Consider the following 14,590-nt stretch of genomic DNA (forward strand, 5'->3'; position numbering starts at 1 on the left):
ATGACAGGAAATCAACAATGCACTGCAATCCATTGAGCAACTGTATGCCTTAGTCATCCCAGAAAACTAATAGCTTTATTCAGAATGGAAAACAAAGGTATGCTATGGGCATAGGAAGAATTCAAATCCTTTTGTTTATACCTAGGTTGTGAGAAATTCCAGCATAACTCAAGTGATCGTACTGATGGCTCAATATCATATCCTGTGTGATTCTTTCATTATTGCAGCAAACATGATAAATGCAAAGGTTTAAACCTCATTCACACAAGCAGAATTCAGCAGTTTTGACCCATTACTAGTTGAACTCTCATGGCATTGCTCACAAAAATATTTCTTTCTCTCTTCTCCCGTTGTTAACTGCCTCCCTGTTGATCTCCTTTCTTCTTGTTTTCCTCTTTCTCTGTATGGTTCATACACCTTTTATTGCCTTCTTTGTCACTATCAACTCTTGCTCAATCCTTCATTTCCAATTAAGAACATAAGAAACAGGTGAACAAGCAGACCACATGGCCCCTCAAGCCTCTTCTTCCATTCACTGAGATCATGGTTGATCTTCTGCCTCAACTCCACGTTTCCTCCTGCTCCCCATATCCCTTCGGGACCAAGGACTGGGTTTTTGATTGCCAGTGGGGGCCCTTTACAGTCAATTATGTATTTTAAGTGTAGTCACTGTTGTAATGTAGGAAACTCAACAGTTAACCTGCTGCGAGCAAGATCACACAATAGCAATGTCATGAAGGTTGATGCTTAGGTGTCATTGCAAGCTTGAAAGAGTGGAGCTCTCTTTTTGATTGCACTCCTCCTCCCCACCGCTAGAGCATGTTCTGGCACTGAAACACTCCATCAGTGCACATGGAATGTATACCAAAGAAGGAAGTATGAAAGCTGAGATGTGATTGAACAAAGAGCAAAGGAGCCATCCTCCCAGAATATGATACTCAACTAAGCTCTCATTCCTTCTCGATATCGGAAACGTGCCGCATTGAATACAGTGTTAATTTTAAATAATCTTGTAGTCATGTATGAAAAACTACAAACAGAAGTTTCTTTTCCCTTCCCCATCCACTGCACATGTTCAGTTGACAGAAGCCTTACCTGTGAAAGATTGACCACAAGAAGGAAAGCTGTTTAAGTAACAAACGCAAGAATATTCCATTCCAATAGGCAATAGCTGTTCCAAATAAAAAAAGGAGAATAGATATCATTGGGTAGCAGCTGCCTTCTTCATTTAAAGTAAGGATGTCAATTTCAGGCAGCATTAGTAAAGACCATATCTCCTTAAACCAGTCATATCTGTAAAAAAAAAAACTCGATCTCAATTAGCAAGTAGAAACAAAGCTAGAAATTTAACAAAATTCAGAACACAAATCAAAATTCAAATATTTTTCATTCACTTCAAAACCGAATTTCAACTGCTTACCTTAAAAGAAACACAGAAAGATTGACAAATGGAATAACTTTGTATGGTTTTGCTGCCGCATTTAAGGCAATGTTGAAATCCAAACAGTGACCTACAAACAGAAAATGATTATATTCTAAAATTCGCAAAATAACACAGAAATCCAAAAGCCGTTGTCTGTGATTCCAGTTTCTCCAGTGGATGCATGTTAAAGTCCCCTGAGACTGCAGTTCATGAGTAATCAGCAAATTGACAAAAACTTCCATTTTTATGTTGTTAGTCTAGCTGTAAAAACCCACAAGAAGGTTACACCTTGTTAATTGAGATGTAATTGAGTTTTTAAACAGCATTCTAAGTTCATAATTACTGCTTAACATCCTTATGAGCCCTGAAAAACTCTAATCCAGTCAATCATTTATTTTGCTATATGAAAATTTTCTGGTTTGCAGTCTGTGAAAGTACTTTGTGGTTGGCTACTTACCACATATGCTGATATTATTGCTGTTGGGGAGTCTGGAGATCCCCTTGACTTGGCGTCAGATTTAAACTACTATTGGGAAAGGGGAAATCCTTGCCAGAGATTGCTACATCTATATGGGTAGCTTTCTTCTTGTTCAGTAGCAAGTGCCATCGCTTCACCACTGACTGCAAAATCTAGCCCATTATTAAAAATAGGGAAGTGTGTAATTTCATATTGCCATGTATATTACATAGGATTACATAGAATATACACTCAGGCCAGTCCAGGTTGGTGTTAATGTCCCACTCAAACCTATATCTTTCACATAATCTTCCCATTTCTCGGCCTTATATTGGGACACAGTGCCAACTCATTCTCCCAGGACAGCTGGGAAATGTGGTCTATAGACTTACCTAAGGCCATATTACTGTCCCTGTGGTTGATTATTAGGAGACATCATTCAGGTAGAATGCACACTATTTTTCCCTTACCTGAACTGGAATACCCTGCCTTCTCATAGCCATATTGAGCTAACCAATCAAGCAATAAGAAAAGAAACCCAGACCCGTAAGAACTAATGAAAATAGATATGAAATTCTCAAACTTCTAATTGAAAGAGGCTGAATTTTGGAGAGGTAACTGTAGTTTGAATAAAAGTTCCTTGCAACTGACAAATTTAGAGTCATGATCACACTTTTAATAAATGTATACACTTTTCCTTCAAGTACTCCTCTTCCAGCCACCATACATTCCACCGTCCACTAAAGATGGAAACTATCTGATCACTTTGCTTTTGGACAGCAGGGCTAGTTAGTGCTCCAGTTTCTAGTCAGTTGTCTGGAAACACTGCGACAAATGCAGAAGTGGTTTACATGGGCTTAAATGCCAGCTTTCTGCTTCAGAGTTAAATGCTCTTTTGCTAAAGTGAATGGAATATGCTATCTCTATCTTTTTCCAGCCTTCTGCTCCAAGTATACTGCCCTCTCATGTCCTTCCCAGGTTATATTGTTCTGGTATCCAATATGGTGAAATGGACAAGCTGCTTTTGGACTATCTACTAATGCCATCCTCTTGCATACCGCCTTCTGGTAAGCCAAGGTGGCAAAATGGAGATTCCATCCATTCTTTTGCCCTCATTCAAGAGAAAAAAAAGCCTGGTTATCTTGCTATGCTTCTCTACAGTTGTCATCCATCCAAACCTGTCCTATAATCTTTTCAACAGCTGAAATGGGCTGCTAGCAAATAATGGCAGTGGTCAGAACACTGAACTAATTTAAGAAATGGTTAGAAACCATATTGAGAAGATAATACGATTGAGATTCTGCAAAGCAAATGTGGCTAAGTGAGCAGCATAGGAGTCTGCACCAGTTTCTTGTCCCTGTAAGCTGCAGCACATTGATGTTACATATTATGTGGAGCATCACGTGAGAATCTTGTTTACATATAAATTGGCTACTTAAAAAAGCATTACAGGTGTTTACTTGTTTGTTACCTTCAGAATAAAGATGCATTAATTGTCTTCCAAATGCTAATAGAATGTTTGCGACAACATACACGGGCAGGTATATACCATGGAATCTGATCAGCTGAAAAAAATTGCAACAATTCATTTAGTAAGCTTATTCAAGATTATATTTGAACACAAAAGCTGCAGTTATGCATTTAGCAAGTATAAAATTAACACACGTTGCTCCACATAGCTTTACTAAATGGCTAAATAGTCAGTTTCAGATAGCCAGAACATGGTTGATGAGATAGTAAGTGCTGGAAAACTCAGCAGGTCTGACAGCATCTATGGAGAGAGAAACAGAGTTAATGTTGAGTCCAATATGACTCTTCTTTGGAACTTGCTGTCAGGGCTGCTGAGTTTTTCTAGCACTTCCTGTTTATATTTCAGATCCCCAGCATCCACAGTATTTTGCTTTTATTATTATGGTCGATGAGTGTTACGACCACAGCCGATGTTATTCGCTGAGCAAACCAAGTCCCAGAGGGAAACTTGTCTTACTGATCATAACTTTTTTTTTGTATTTTGAAAACAAGGGGAAAGCTACTAATCCCAGAAGCATAGAATCCCTGTAACACTTTTAGGATTTTAAAATGAAAAGATTTATTAAGAAGAAGAAAGAAGCTTAAGCAAACAGGATTAATATTACACCATTAAAAGAATCTTGAAAAACATTCCCCAAAAATTCCCACTTGGTCAAGAAACACAAGTAAACTATTTGGCAATAGCTCCCTTATAGATTTTAACCAAAATTTTAACCAAGATTTTAATGCAAAAACTGCTGCTACTTTAATAAGGTATACCACACATCTCGCTCTCTTCCACTCTGCTGTAGAAATCCCAGAAAGAAAGGCTCAGAAACAGACTGCTCTCTGAAAACAAAGGCTTTTCCAGCTTGAAACTGGAAGGCTGCTTCAACTTCACAACTTTTCTCAGCTCGAGTCAGGATATCTCCCCCACACAGCCAACAACTCAACGAAACATCTTTCCTTAAGTATCCTTTCCCTCTTTGATCTTAGACTCCATTGTTCTACGCACCTCTTTGAACTTAATTTTTCCAAAATATTAAAATCTTTCATGTTTCCTATTGTCTCCACTTTCAGATCAAATAAAATTTAATAACCCTCCCTTGTTTGCCTATGAAACCTTTGTAAGCTGTAGAAGTCCCTTGTAACTTCTAAACTCCCTTTGAAATGTAACAGCTGAAAAGTCAAGTCCTTACCTTTCATCTAATGCAAATTTTAAAACCCAACCTATTTACTCATACGCTCAACTTCACCTTAGCCTCTTATTACAAATGCATGCATCTAGCGCCTTTATCTTTCATCTCTCTGCTCCCACAGACAAGCTGTCTTTACTAACCTTCTCCAATTTAATTACACACACACACACACACACATTTTTTTACAGAATACCACTATATTCCCAAAAATACTTTTAAATATCCATCTTCACCTGAGGTACTTGTTTGGCCATGATTTGAAGCTCCAACCAACCACAACTTGTACTTATGGAGTATCTTTCACAAAATAAAACATCCTGAGGCTCTTTCACAGAAGAATTATAAAGGAAAACTTGACACCAAGCCATATACGATGACATTGGGGCAGATGGCCAAAAGCTTGGTCAAAGAGGTAGGTCGTAAGGAGGAAAGATGTACAGGAAAGAGCTGGAAAGGTTAAGTGAGCAAGTTCTAGAGCTTAGAGACCAGGCAGATGAAGGTGCGGCCACTAATAATGGAAAGATTAAAATTGGTGATGCTCAAGAGGCGAATATCTTGGAGGATTGTAGGGCTGGTGGAGATTAGGGTAGGGATAGGTAAGAATATAGAAGGATTTGAAAACAAGGACAAGAGTTTTAAAATTGAGACGTAACTTAACCTGATGCTAGTTCAGGTCGGTGAGCAGAGGAATAATGGGTAAATGGGACTTCGTATTAGTTAGGACAATGGGCAGTAGAATTTTGGATGACCTCAAGGTTATGGAGGGTAGAATGTGGGATGTTACCTAGGAGTGCTTTGGAATAGTCAAGACTTGAGGTAACAAAGTAATGGTGAGGGCTTCAGGAGCAGATGAGCTGGGGCATGGGTGAATTCATACAATGTTACAGAGGTGGGAATAGGCAGTCTTGATGACGGTGCAGATATGTAATCAGAAGCTCAGCTCAGGATCAAGTTTAATACCAAGGTTGTGAACAGTCTGGTTGAGCCTCAGAGGGATAGAGTCGGCACAGTCAAATGGAGTTTGCAGTGGGAACCAAAGTCAATGGATTCGGTCCTCTCAATATTTAATTGGAGAAAATTTCTGTTTATCCATAACCAGATAAGCAGTCTATTAAGTTAGTGACAGTGGAGAAGTCGAGAGAAGTGATGGTGAGGTAGGGGTAGGAATTGGCCTCGTACATCTGGAAACTAACCATGCTTTTGATGATATCACTGAGGGGTAGCATGCAGATGAGAAATAGGAGGGGGCCCAAGGACGGATAGATCCTTGGGGTGCATCAAAGCTAAAAGTGCGGGAGCAGGAAGAGAAGCCATTGCGGGTGATATTCTAGCTACAATTAGATAGGTAGGAATGGAACAAGATGAGTGCAGTTCCATCCAGTTGGACAACAGCGGAGAGACGTTGGAGGAGGATGGTATGCTCAACCGTGACAAGTTAAAAAATGTGAGGAAGGATAGTTTACCTTTGTCAGAGATGTCGTCATTTGAGACACTGATAAGAGCCATTTCGGTACTGTGGCAGGAGTTGAAAGTTCCAGGAAAGACAGACATGGATTTAGAAGGCGGTGACAACATATTCAAGGATTTTGTAGAAGAGAAGGAGGGCGGAGATGAGGCAGTAGCTAGCAAGGACAGTGGAATTAAGGGGTGTTTTTTGAGGATAAGATGGTGACAGCAGTTTTGAAAGAGAGAGGGACAGTACCTGAAGTACCATTAACAAAATCAGCTCGCATAGAGACCAAGAAGGGAAGCTGAGTGGTCAGTAGTTTATAGGGAGTGGGGTCAAGGGAGCATGAGGACCTCATGAACAGAGGACATTTGGGCTGATAGCTAAGGGAAGGGAGGGAAGCGATGACAGGCAACTAAATGGATGGTCTCAATGTTATTGACAAAGAAACCTTTTGCTCCTCACACTTATTGTGTTGAGGATGGAGTTTAAGAACATGGTTCGCAGTACAGAAATAAATATAGGGGTTACTTTTGCTTCTGGGATGATTCTAGAATTGAGTGCAGTTTTAGCAGAAAACAGCAGGCGCCATTGGTGCTTTTAGCGGTCCAGCCAAATCTATCAGTTGGTTGGTTAAACCAGTTGTCCGCCATATCTATTAAATTGTGTGTACCTTGAACTTACGGGAGCAGAGATGAGGGCCGTACCAGGAGCCAGGGTGAGAAAGGGTAATGGTTTTAATGGGGACTAAGGTAAAGGTGGAGGTGATGGTATGGTTGAGCCAATTTGTAGCTGCCAAAATATTGTGATGAATGGAGGGCCAAAGGCTACACAGTTGGGATTTTGAAAGTGCTGTTGAAAGAGAATTTAAGGATAAATTTTTCCAGGGATGGACACAGAAGGAAGTAACGTTGGGAGGTGGAAGGGAGATGTGAGTGGAGCATGATAAAAGGAAGTGAAGGGTGGGATCTGATAGGAGTAGCAAGGCGATGTGAAATGGCAAGGTCAAGGGGATGATAGTGAATGAGTTGTGGAGTCTACATGGAGGGAGAGATTAAGAGAGGATGAGAGGGCAGTGAATTCAGAAGAGAGAGCATGGTGAGCTGAGATGGAGGTTGAAATCACTGAAGGTGAGAAGTCACGTGGTGCAGTGGCTGAGGGAGGAAAACAGTAAGGAGCAAATCTACCTATCAATGGGGTTTTGTTAGCTCTCAAACTAGTTATCCCAACAAACTGGTTTTCTCCAAATAAACCTCAGGAAGATAGATAATCAAAATTAAATATAGATTAAATACTAAAACAATGTTCATAGCAGCCATACACATACGGCTGATAATTCTAACTTTTGTCAAATCATTTGTTTTAAGGAAAAAGGCACATCTCTTTCAATGATGAAACATAACAGAGTTCATGACAATGTTAGATTTATTACTATGACATTGCAAAATGCATCCAAAATTAGACAATCCATCTGACAGGATATTTTAAAATGCTGGATCTAATACGCATTTGTTAGGGCATCTTAAGTTCAAAAGCAAAAATTAGTGATTGGCTAATTAAAATAAGTTTAAGAATTAAATGCACTTTGATTTTTCAGAACCACCAATGAGTAATGATTATTAGTAGAAGACTGAGTAATGAAATCATGCAGTTGCTTGGTAGTATAGAACTTGAATATTGCTAAAAAGAGAGGCATGCTGCCAAAGCTTTTCATCTTGCACTCGTCACGACAAACGCAAGAATGCCAAATTTCAAACATTCACAATAATTTCTACTACAGGAGAAAAAGGGTGCTGATTGGTTAGCAAGTCGATTTTGAATGGCCAAGGTGCTGCCATGGCAAAAGCATAAGGGAACTATAGGCTCCATAAGCTCCCGGTTATTTCAAAAAAGGCACAGGACTTGAACACGTTCCTTTTGTTTGCAAAGAACAGGTCCCTTTGTAGGAATGCACATCACTTCTAGTAAGCGTAGATGAGCCACGTTACAAGTTCGACTGATTATCTTAAATTGGTCGTTAGTGTAGCTGAATGTGAGTGCGAAAATAGCTATACTAACAACCAATTTAAGATAATCAGTCAAGCGCATGACATGGCTCACTGATGCTTGCTAGGAGCAACATAAATTCATACAAAGGGACCCATTCATTGCAAACAAAAATAAATGTTAAAGTCTTGTGCCTTTGATGTATTACCTCAGAGCTTGGAAGACTTAGTTCCCTGATACTTTCTCCATGACACACCTCGGCCAATCAGAGTTGATTTGCCAACCAATTAGCACCCTTTTCTTCTGTAGTCTAAATTATTATGAATGTTTGAAATTTGGCATTCTTGCGTTTGTCCTGGGAAGCGCAAAATGAAAAGCTTCAGCAACATGTCTCTCTTTTCAGGAATATTCTATCAAATCATGCCTTATTTGAAATCTATCAATTCTCAACTGGTTAATAGGAAACACCTATGCTGAACTAGCAAATAACACAAAGCTACCAATTAAATTGCTAAATTAACAGTGCTTTGAACCAGCACTTTGAATTTTTCACCTACCTGAAAAGTTATCAGTTAAAGGCAATAGCAGCAATAGCAGCAGCAAGCACAAAAGAAGAAAACTGCAACTTCTGATGAGAGACCATAGGTGAAGGAAAAAAGATAAAGAACTAGCATTTATATTGTGTGTGTTTACACTCTCATGATGTCCCAAAGCACTTTATAGCCAATTCAGTACTCCTGAATTGTAGTCATTGTTCAGCATAGGAAACATGGCAGCCAATTTGTGCAAAGAAAGCTCCTACCCACAGCAATGAAATAAATAACCAGCTAATTTGTTTTAGGAATGATGGTCGGTGATAAATATTGGCCAGGGCAACAGGGAGAACTCTGCTCTTGTTGGAAATAGTGCCATAAAATTATTTATGTTCAACTCAGCAGACAAGTTTAGCATTTAGTTAAAAGAACTTTTGCATTTGAAAAACCAAGTTGCAAATTTCCTAGTCTGGAGCATTGTGCTGAATAGGTGCGAGAGTTGAACCCTCAATCAGGCTGATGTGAAGGGGATTACAGCTTTTGAGAACTGGCAAAGAGCCTTTAGAATCAGCTGGACGGAATGAAGAACCAATGAAAACTAGAGTCCCAGCATCTCATGGGCTTTTAGCTGAAGTGAAGAAAATTGAGAAAGTATGACCACTGGAAGAGGCAGGGTGAGAGTCAGGCGTTGGTGATAATAGAAGATGAAACATCAGAAAAGGACAGGCCAGGTTGGCTAAGGATTGGATGGGTGAACAACATCAGAAACTGGACAGTGGGAGGAATGACAGCGGCATGCAGAATTGCAGTGAACAGAGATGGTAGCTATGGCCCCTCATGGGCTATGGCTAATTATGGATGCCAAAGAACAAAACCTCCAAATGTGCAGCATTCTCTTGATACTGAACTGGAGTTTCTGCTTAGATTTTGCGTTAAGTCTTGTGAGTAGGACTTGAGCCCACAACCTTCTGACTCAGATGTGGGAATGCTATTACTGAGCCAATACTGACACTCTTGAAGTACTTCAGTTTCTAAGATCAAGGTTGGAATGAGATTCTCCAGTAGTTTTTGGAATAATTGATGAAAAAAAATTGCATGATACTTGTTTACTTCTGGGACTGTCAACAGAATTTTTTGGAAGATTATGCATTGCTGTATAAGCAAAGCCTATTTTGTAATTTTGTGAATGATCTGTATCCTCTGCTTGTTTACAAACCCGTTAAAGTGTGTTTATTGGACTTGCAGTGATGCAAAGCCTTATACTGATGGGCCTTCTACCAGATGTCACTGTGACATAGTGGGAACTCAGATCACTACATAAAATCTCTTTTCACCTCCCCTCCCAAAGGGGGATTATCATGGTTTACAGCTGATGGACAAAGGCACATCTGCAGCCATGAAATCTTAGATAGTGAAATTCTCAAAATAAATCTATTCTTTATCCAAATCTATTCTATCTAGACCAATATCAAGGTCTTCAAACTGGCAAATTTGAAAAAAAAGTCTAACTACAATGCTTGCTGCTGGAGCTGCAGTTTGTCAGTGTATGTGAATATTCTACATAATGGGCAGCTCTGGCTCAAGTATCAACCTGTGGTTTAAATTCACAAATGGTCTGTCCCCTTGCCTAGAGTGTCTTACAGTTTGTGCCTAAGTAGTACAATGCTTGGACTATTTATCTATGAGCATAGGTTTCCAAAGCCTTCATCAGAGCAATATATTTACTGTGAAATGAGCTAAACTCTGCCAATATGCTGAACAATAACACGCTAGAGTATTGTCATAAATTAATTAAGTTGTACCATGCAGGCTGAACTGTATGCATTATTAAGTAACTTTCCTTTGATTTTTTTTTCCAGGATATATTCAGAAGTAAGTGATGTTGAAAGAGGGCAGGGAGATATGGGTGCTGTGCCATATAAGGAAGCAATCAGGGGTGGCTTTGTTGGTGACCGGGACACTGCAGTAAAGGCTATGGGGGTGGTGACATTGAGGGGGTGGCTATTATGCACTCAAGATAGTTTCTCTGTTGGGAGAAAGGCAGGAGAGCATAAATTTGAGAAAGATGACTGAAATTGATTAGTTTGAGAAAGAAAATAAAATAAGGAGGATGACTCAGAAAAGCTGGCTAGGGTTTGGTGTGGTGGACAAGAAGGCTTTTTAAGAAGGTATTTCTAATGGGTTCTCATGGTTTGTGAAGGGGAACAGTGGAGATTGAGAATCAATATCAGCAAAAGGAATATTATTTTAACAAACTCATGAATGAAACATTAGTAAACATAACTATATTTAAACTAATGCTTTGTTTGAAATTACATATTCATGTTTTGTTTAGAATATACTACCATGCCGGCTGAAGAAATATGGCTGCTGTGACTTATACATATGCAGTATCTGAAGAAACCTTGCTCCCAAACATATAAATGGTTTATAGGTCTATTATTACAAACAGTGAGCCTTTCAAAACAACTACGGCATGAAGTTTTATCAACACGCAGATCTGTTTACAGTCTGTGGTTCCAATAGCCAGCAGCAATTTAAAGCACACAATGTTCTGAACTGGCAAGGTTTATCTTTTTCCACACTAAGGGTTGTGCAAATCTACTACTCTCACCCTCAAAAAGGATGCGGATGTTAACTCAATTAAAACTTTCAAATCTGAAGTCAACAGATTTTTGTTCGGTAAAGGGTGTCAATGGGTATGTATCAAAGGCAGTTGAGGGGCTGATAGGTCAAGAGTTGATTGTCAGAACAGGCATGAAGGGCTGAAAGGCCACACCTTGTCCTAATATTTTCATGAATTCAGGCTCTGTGGTTGTGTATTAACTTAGCAATCTACCAACAGTAAAATAAGTACTCATTTCCATTATTATTAATAATAATTAATAATAAAATGTTTTTTCCCTTAATGTTCATGACAGCAAAGTTCAGACATGTCTTAAATCTTCAAAGGCCCATTTCAGGGTAACATTTTTGTCTCAAGTTATCAGATGGTACAAGAGATGATTATCTACATGGGAGGTGTAAGAGGGCAACACGAGTGTAATGTTCCAGAATGTGTGGCCAGAGAAAGGAATTGGCACCAAAATGCGCAGATGGACCACACCAAATACCTCATGCATGTGTCGGTACAGATCTCTCATCGAGTCTTAACTGAGGTTGATTCAAGGGGTAAGGAGCAACAATCAGATGACCTGTAATCACCTGCAGTTTCATTAAATCTCCAATGATAGCTAAAGTAGAAATCATAGGTGTTTCATTAATATTGTACCATTTGTCATGTAATATATACCCATGGTTATTGCTCATTTGCTCTGAAATAAAACATCTGACAAGAAGAACCAGCTGCTGTATCAAACACAGCTTACGTCTATGAAGAGAGTTGCACATCGTCCAATAACTTCTGAAGTAGAAAAAATCATCTTTAATTAAAAGACCAAAAACAAGACACTTCTTAACAAAGCTAGCCTGTTGTTTGAGTCAGATAATATACAAATAGCAGCAACATCTGGCTTTTTGGGAACATTCTACTCCTGATCTTCATATGGCATCTTCATGTAGCAGCAAGCGTATATTCAGGAGGCTACAACATTTCATTTTCATGAAATTTATATTGCTGTGTCTGCTTTGTGCTCAATCAGGCGGAACAACCGGAGAGAGCAAGAAAAAATCGTGGGATAATGCTATTCAGGTTAAAAATGGGGGTAAAAGATTAGCGTCTAATGTTCCTGTGCAGTGTTCATTTTTCAGGCACCATTTGGGTGCTAAGCCCATGGAAATCATCCCTCTAGCATCAATAGGTTTTCTATTATAAGTCCAAATGAGTAATGCTTCCAGTCATCGCCCTATCAATGGTTTTCAAATATTCAGAGGGAACCCTCTGCGAATACTGACAACTCCTAGGACCCTGGTCCTAAATTCCAGCTAACTGAAGAAAAACAGTGCTAGGATACATATTTAGTACAGGGTAACACAGATTATATGCTAATAAACTGACAAAAACAGATGGCCTCAGAAGCCCCCAGAAAATCCTTAAGGTTAAAACTTGGAGGATATGACATGGTAGCCATTACTGAGAAGTAGCTGCAGGACAGTCAAAGCATATACCAGGTTAAAAAGTCTACAGAAAAGATAGGGAAAATGGTAAATGCAGAGGGATAGCCTCAATGATTCAGGATGAAATCACTTCATGATAAGAGAAGATATAGTGAGAGGTAAGCAGGCAGTGAAGGCTTTATGAGTAGAATTTAGAAGCAGAAAAGGATTTAAGACTGTAGTGGGAGTAGTATATAGGCTCCCTAGTAGCAGCAGAAAAGTGGCAGATTGCATGAACGCATAGATTAGAGAAGCATGTAGAAAAGGCAGAGTACTTTTAACGTGGGATTTTAATTTTCATATAGATTGCGAGAAACAGACTAGCACATGTCAGAAAGGTAATGAATTTTTATGTGTGTTTGGGAAAGTTTTCTGCAACAATATGCCTGAGAACCAACAACAGGGTAGGCCATATTCGATTTATTAGTGAGCAAAGAGATGGATTTAGTTAACAGCCTAAGGGTGCATAAAAATGTATCTAATACAATCATAATATGATTGAGATCAATGAAGTGGTCGAAAGGGAGAAACACAAAACAGCTACCAAAGTACTATATTTCATTAAGCTGACTTCAATGTGATTGGACAGGGACAGTCCACGCTAAACTGGACAAATTTGTTAATAGGTGAAATGACAGAAGAACAGTAGATGATGTTCAAAAAAGAATTTGTGACATAAAACCAGTGTACGCCCCCAAAGGGCAAGTTCTCTACTTGCCAAAGAAAACAGCCAGGGGCAACTAAAGAGATAGAAGACAACATCAACTTAAAAGAAAAAGCATATAGAAATGCAAAAAATAGCCTAAATTCCAGTGACTAGGAAAGATACAAAGCAAAGTGTGGCATAACTGATAGTAGGACTTACAAAGAGGAAGTTTGAAAAGAAACTTGTAAGGGGTATCAAAATCAGCACAAAAGTGTTTACAATTATATTAAGAAAAGCAGGGGTGGTCAGGAACAACATAAGCCCCCTGAAAACGGATAACTGTCATATTGCCAATGAAAGTAAGGAAACGGTGGAAATTCTGAATAATTACATCAGTATTTACAATAGCAGAAGTGGTTGGTTTGCTGGAAATTCCAAGAAAGCTAATACTGATTCAGGGACAGGGATACACCAAAATGAATCAAGATGGAATAACAATAATATGAAAAAGAATGGCACTAAAGAATGACAAATGTCCAGGGCTAGATGGTTTCCATCCCATGGTTTAAAGAAAGTAGGTAAGAACATTGCACTTGCCCTAACTATAATCTTCCATAGTTCTCTCAATTCAAGAATTGTACCTTTAGTTTGGAAAACTGCAAATGTCACTCAGCAATTTAAGAAAGATGAGAAGGCAAATTCAAGGGATTCTAGATCAGTTAGCTGGACATCTGTTGTCGAGAAATTGCTACAGCCTATAAGTAAAGGTAGGGGCCGGGATTTTCTGGTCCCACAGGAAATTTCCATCCAAAGTCAAAGGGCCTTTGGTTGGTCCATCAACTTTTCTGTCCCACCCACAACGAATCCCGCCACAGGTAAGACCTGAAAATCCTGGCCAGGATGATTGAACATCTTTAAAATTTTCAATTGAACAGAGAGCCAGTATCGTTTTGAGGATGGTAGGTTATGCCTGATGAACCTGATCGAATTTTTGAAGAGGTAGTGGACAGGATAATGTCTATGAATATTATTTATATGGACTTCAAGAAGGTATGTCATAAAGTGCCTCATAAGGCATTGTTAGCTAAAGTTGAAGCCCATGGAATTGAAGGCAAATTTTTAAAAAATGACTGAGTGGCAAAAGGCAGAGCACTGGGGTAATGGGCAGGTACCTTAATCAGTAGGATGTGATTACTGGTGTCCTGCAAGGATCTATGTTAAAGACTTAGGTGATAGGAAAGAAAGTCACATATCTACATCTATCGACTACACAAAGATAGAAGGGATTTTGAGCA

General features: G+C 39.1%; 1 protein-coding gene across 5 annotated transcripts in view; it reads right to left on the minus strand.

Moving 5' to 3' along the window:
• The window catches only part of pgap1 (post-GPI attachment to proteins inositol deacylase 1), a 189,151-nt gene that overhangs the window by 60,005 nt on the left and 114,556 nt on the right, over positions 1 to 14,590 (minus strand). For all 5 annotated transcript variants that reach the window (XR_005944544.1, XM_041200460.1, XM_041200459.1 and 2 more), the window contains exons 20-22: positions 3,352 to 3,445; positions 1,421 to 1,511; positions 1,096 to 1,293 (exon numbers count right to left, since the gene is read on the minus strand). Coding sequence is in view for 4 of the 5 variants with exons in the window: in XM_041200460.1 (XP_041056394.1) it covers positions 1,096 to 1,293; positions 1,421 to 1,511; positions 3,352 to 3,445 (383 nt within the window). In the remaining variant the exon portion in view is untranslated. The remainder of the gene's footprint in view (positions 1 to 1,095; positions 1,294 to 1,420; positions 1,512 to 3,351; positions 3,446 to 14,590) is intronic.

Source organism: Carcharodon carcharias, chromosome 12, assembly GCF_017639515.1.
Source record: "Carcharodon carcharias isolate sCarCar2 chromosome 12, sCarCar2.pri, whole genome shotgun sequence".
In the NCBI taxonomy this organism is placed as follows: domain Eukaryota; kingdom Metazoa; phylum Chordata; class Chondrichthyes; order Lamniformes; family Lamnidae; genus Carcharodon; species Carcharodon carcharias.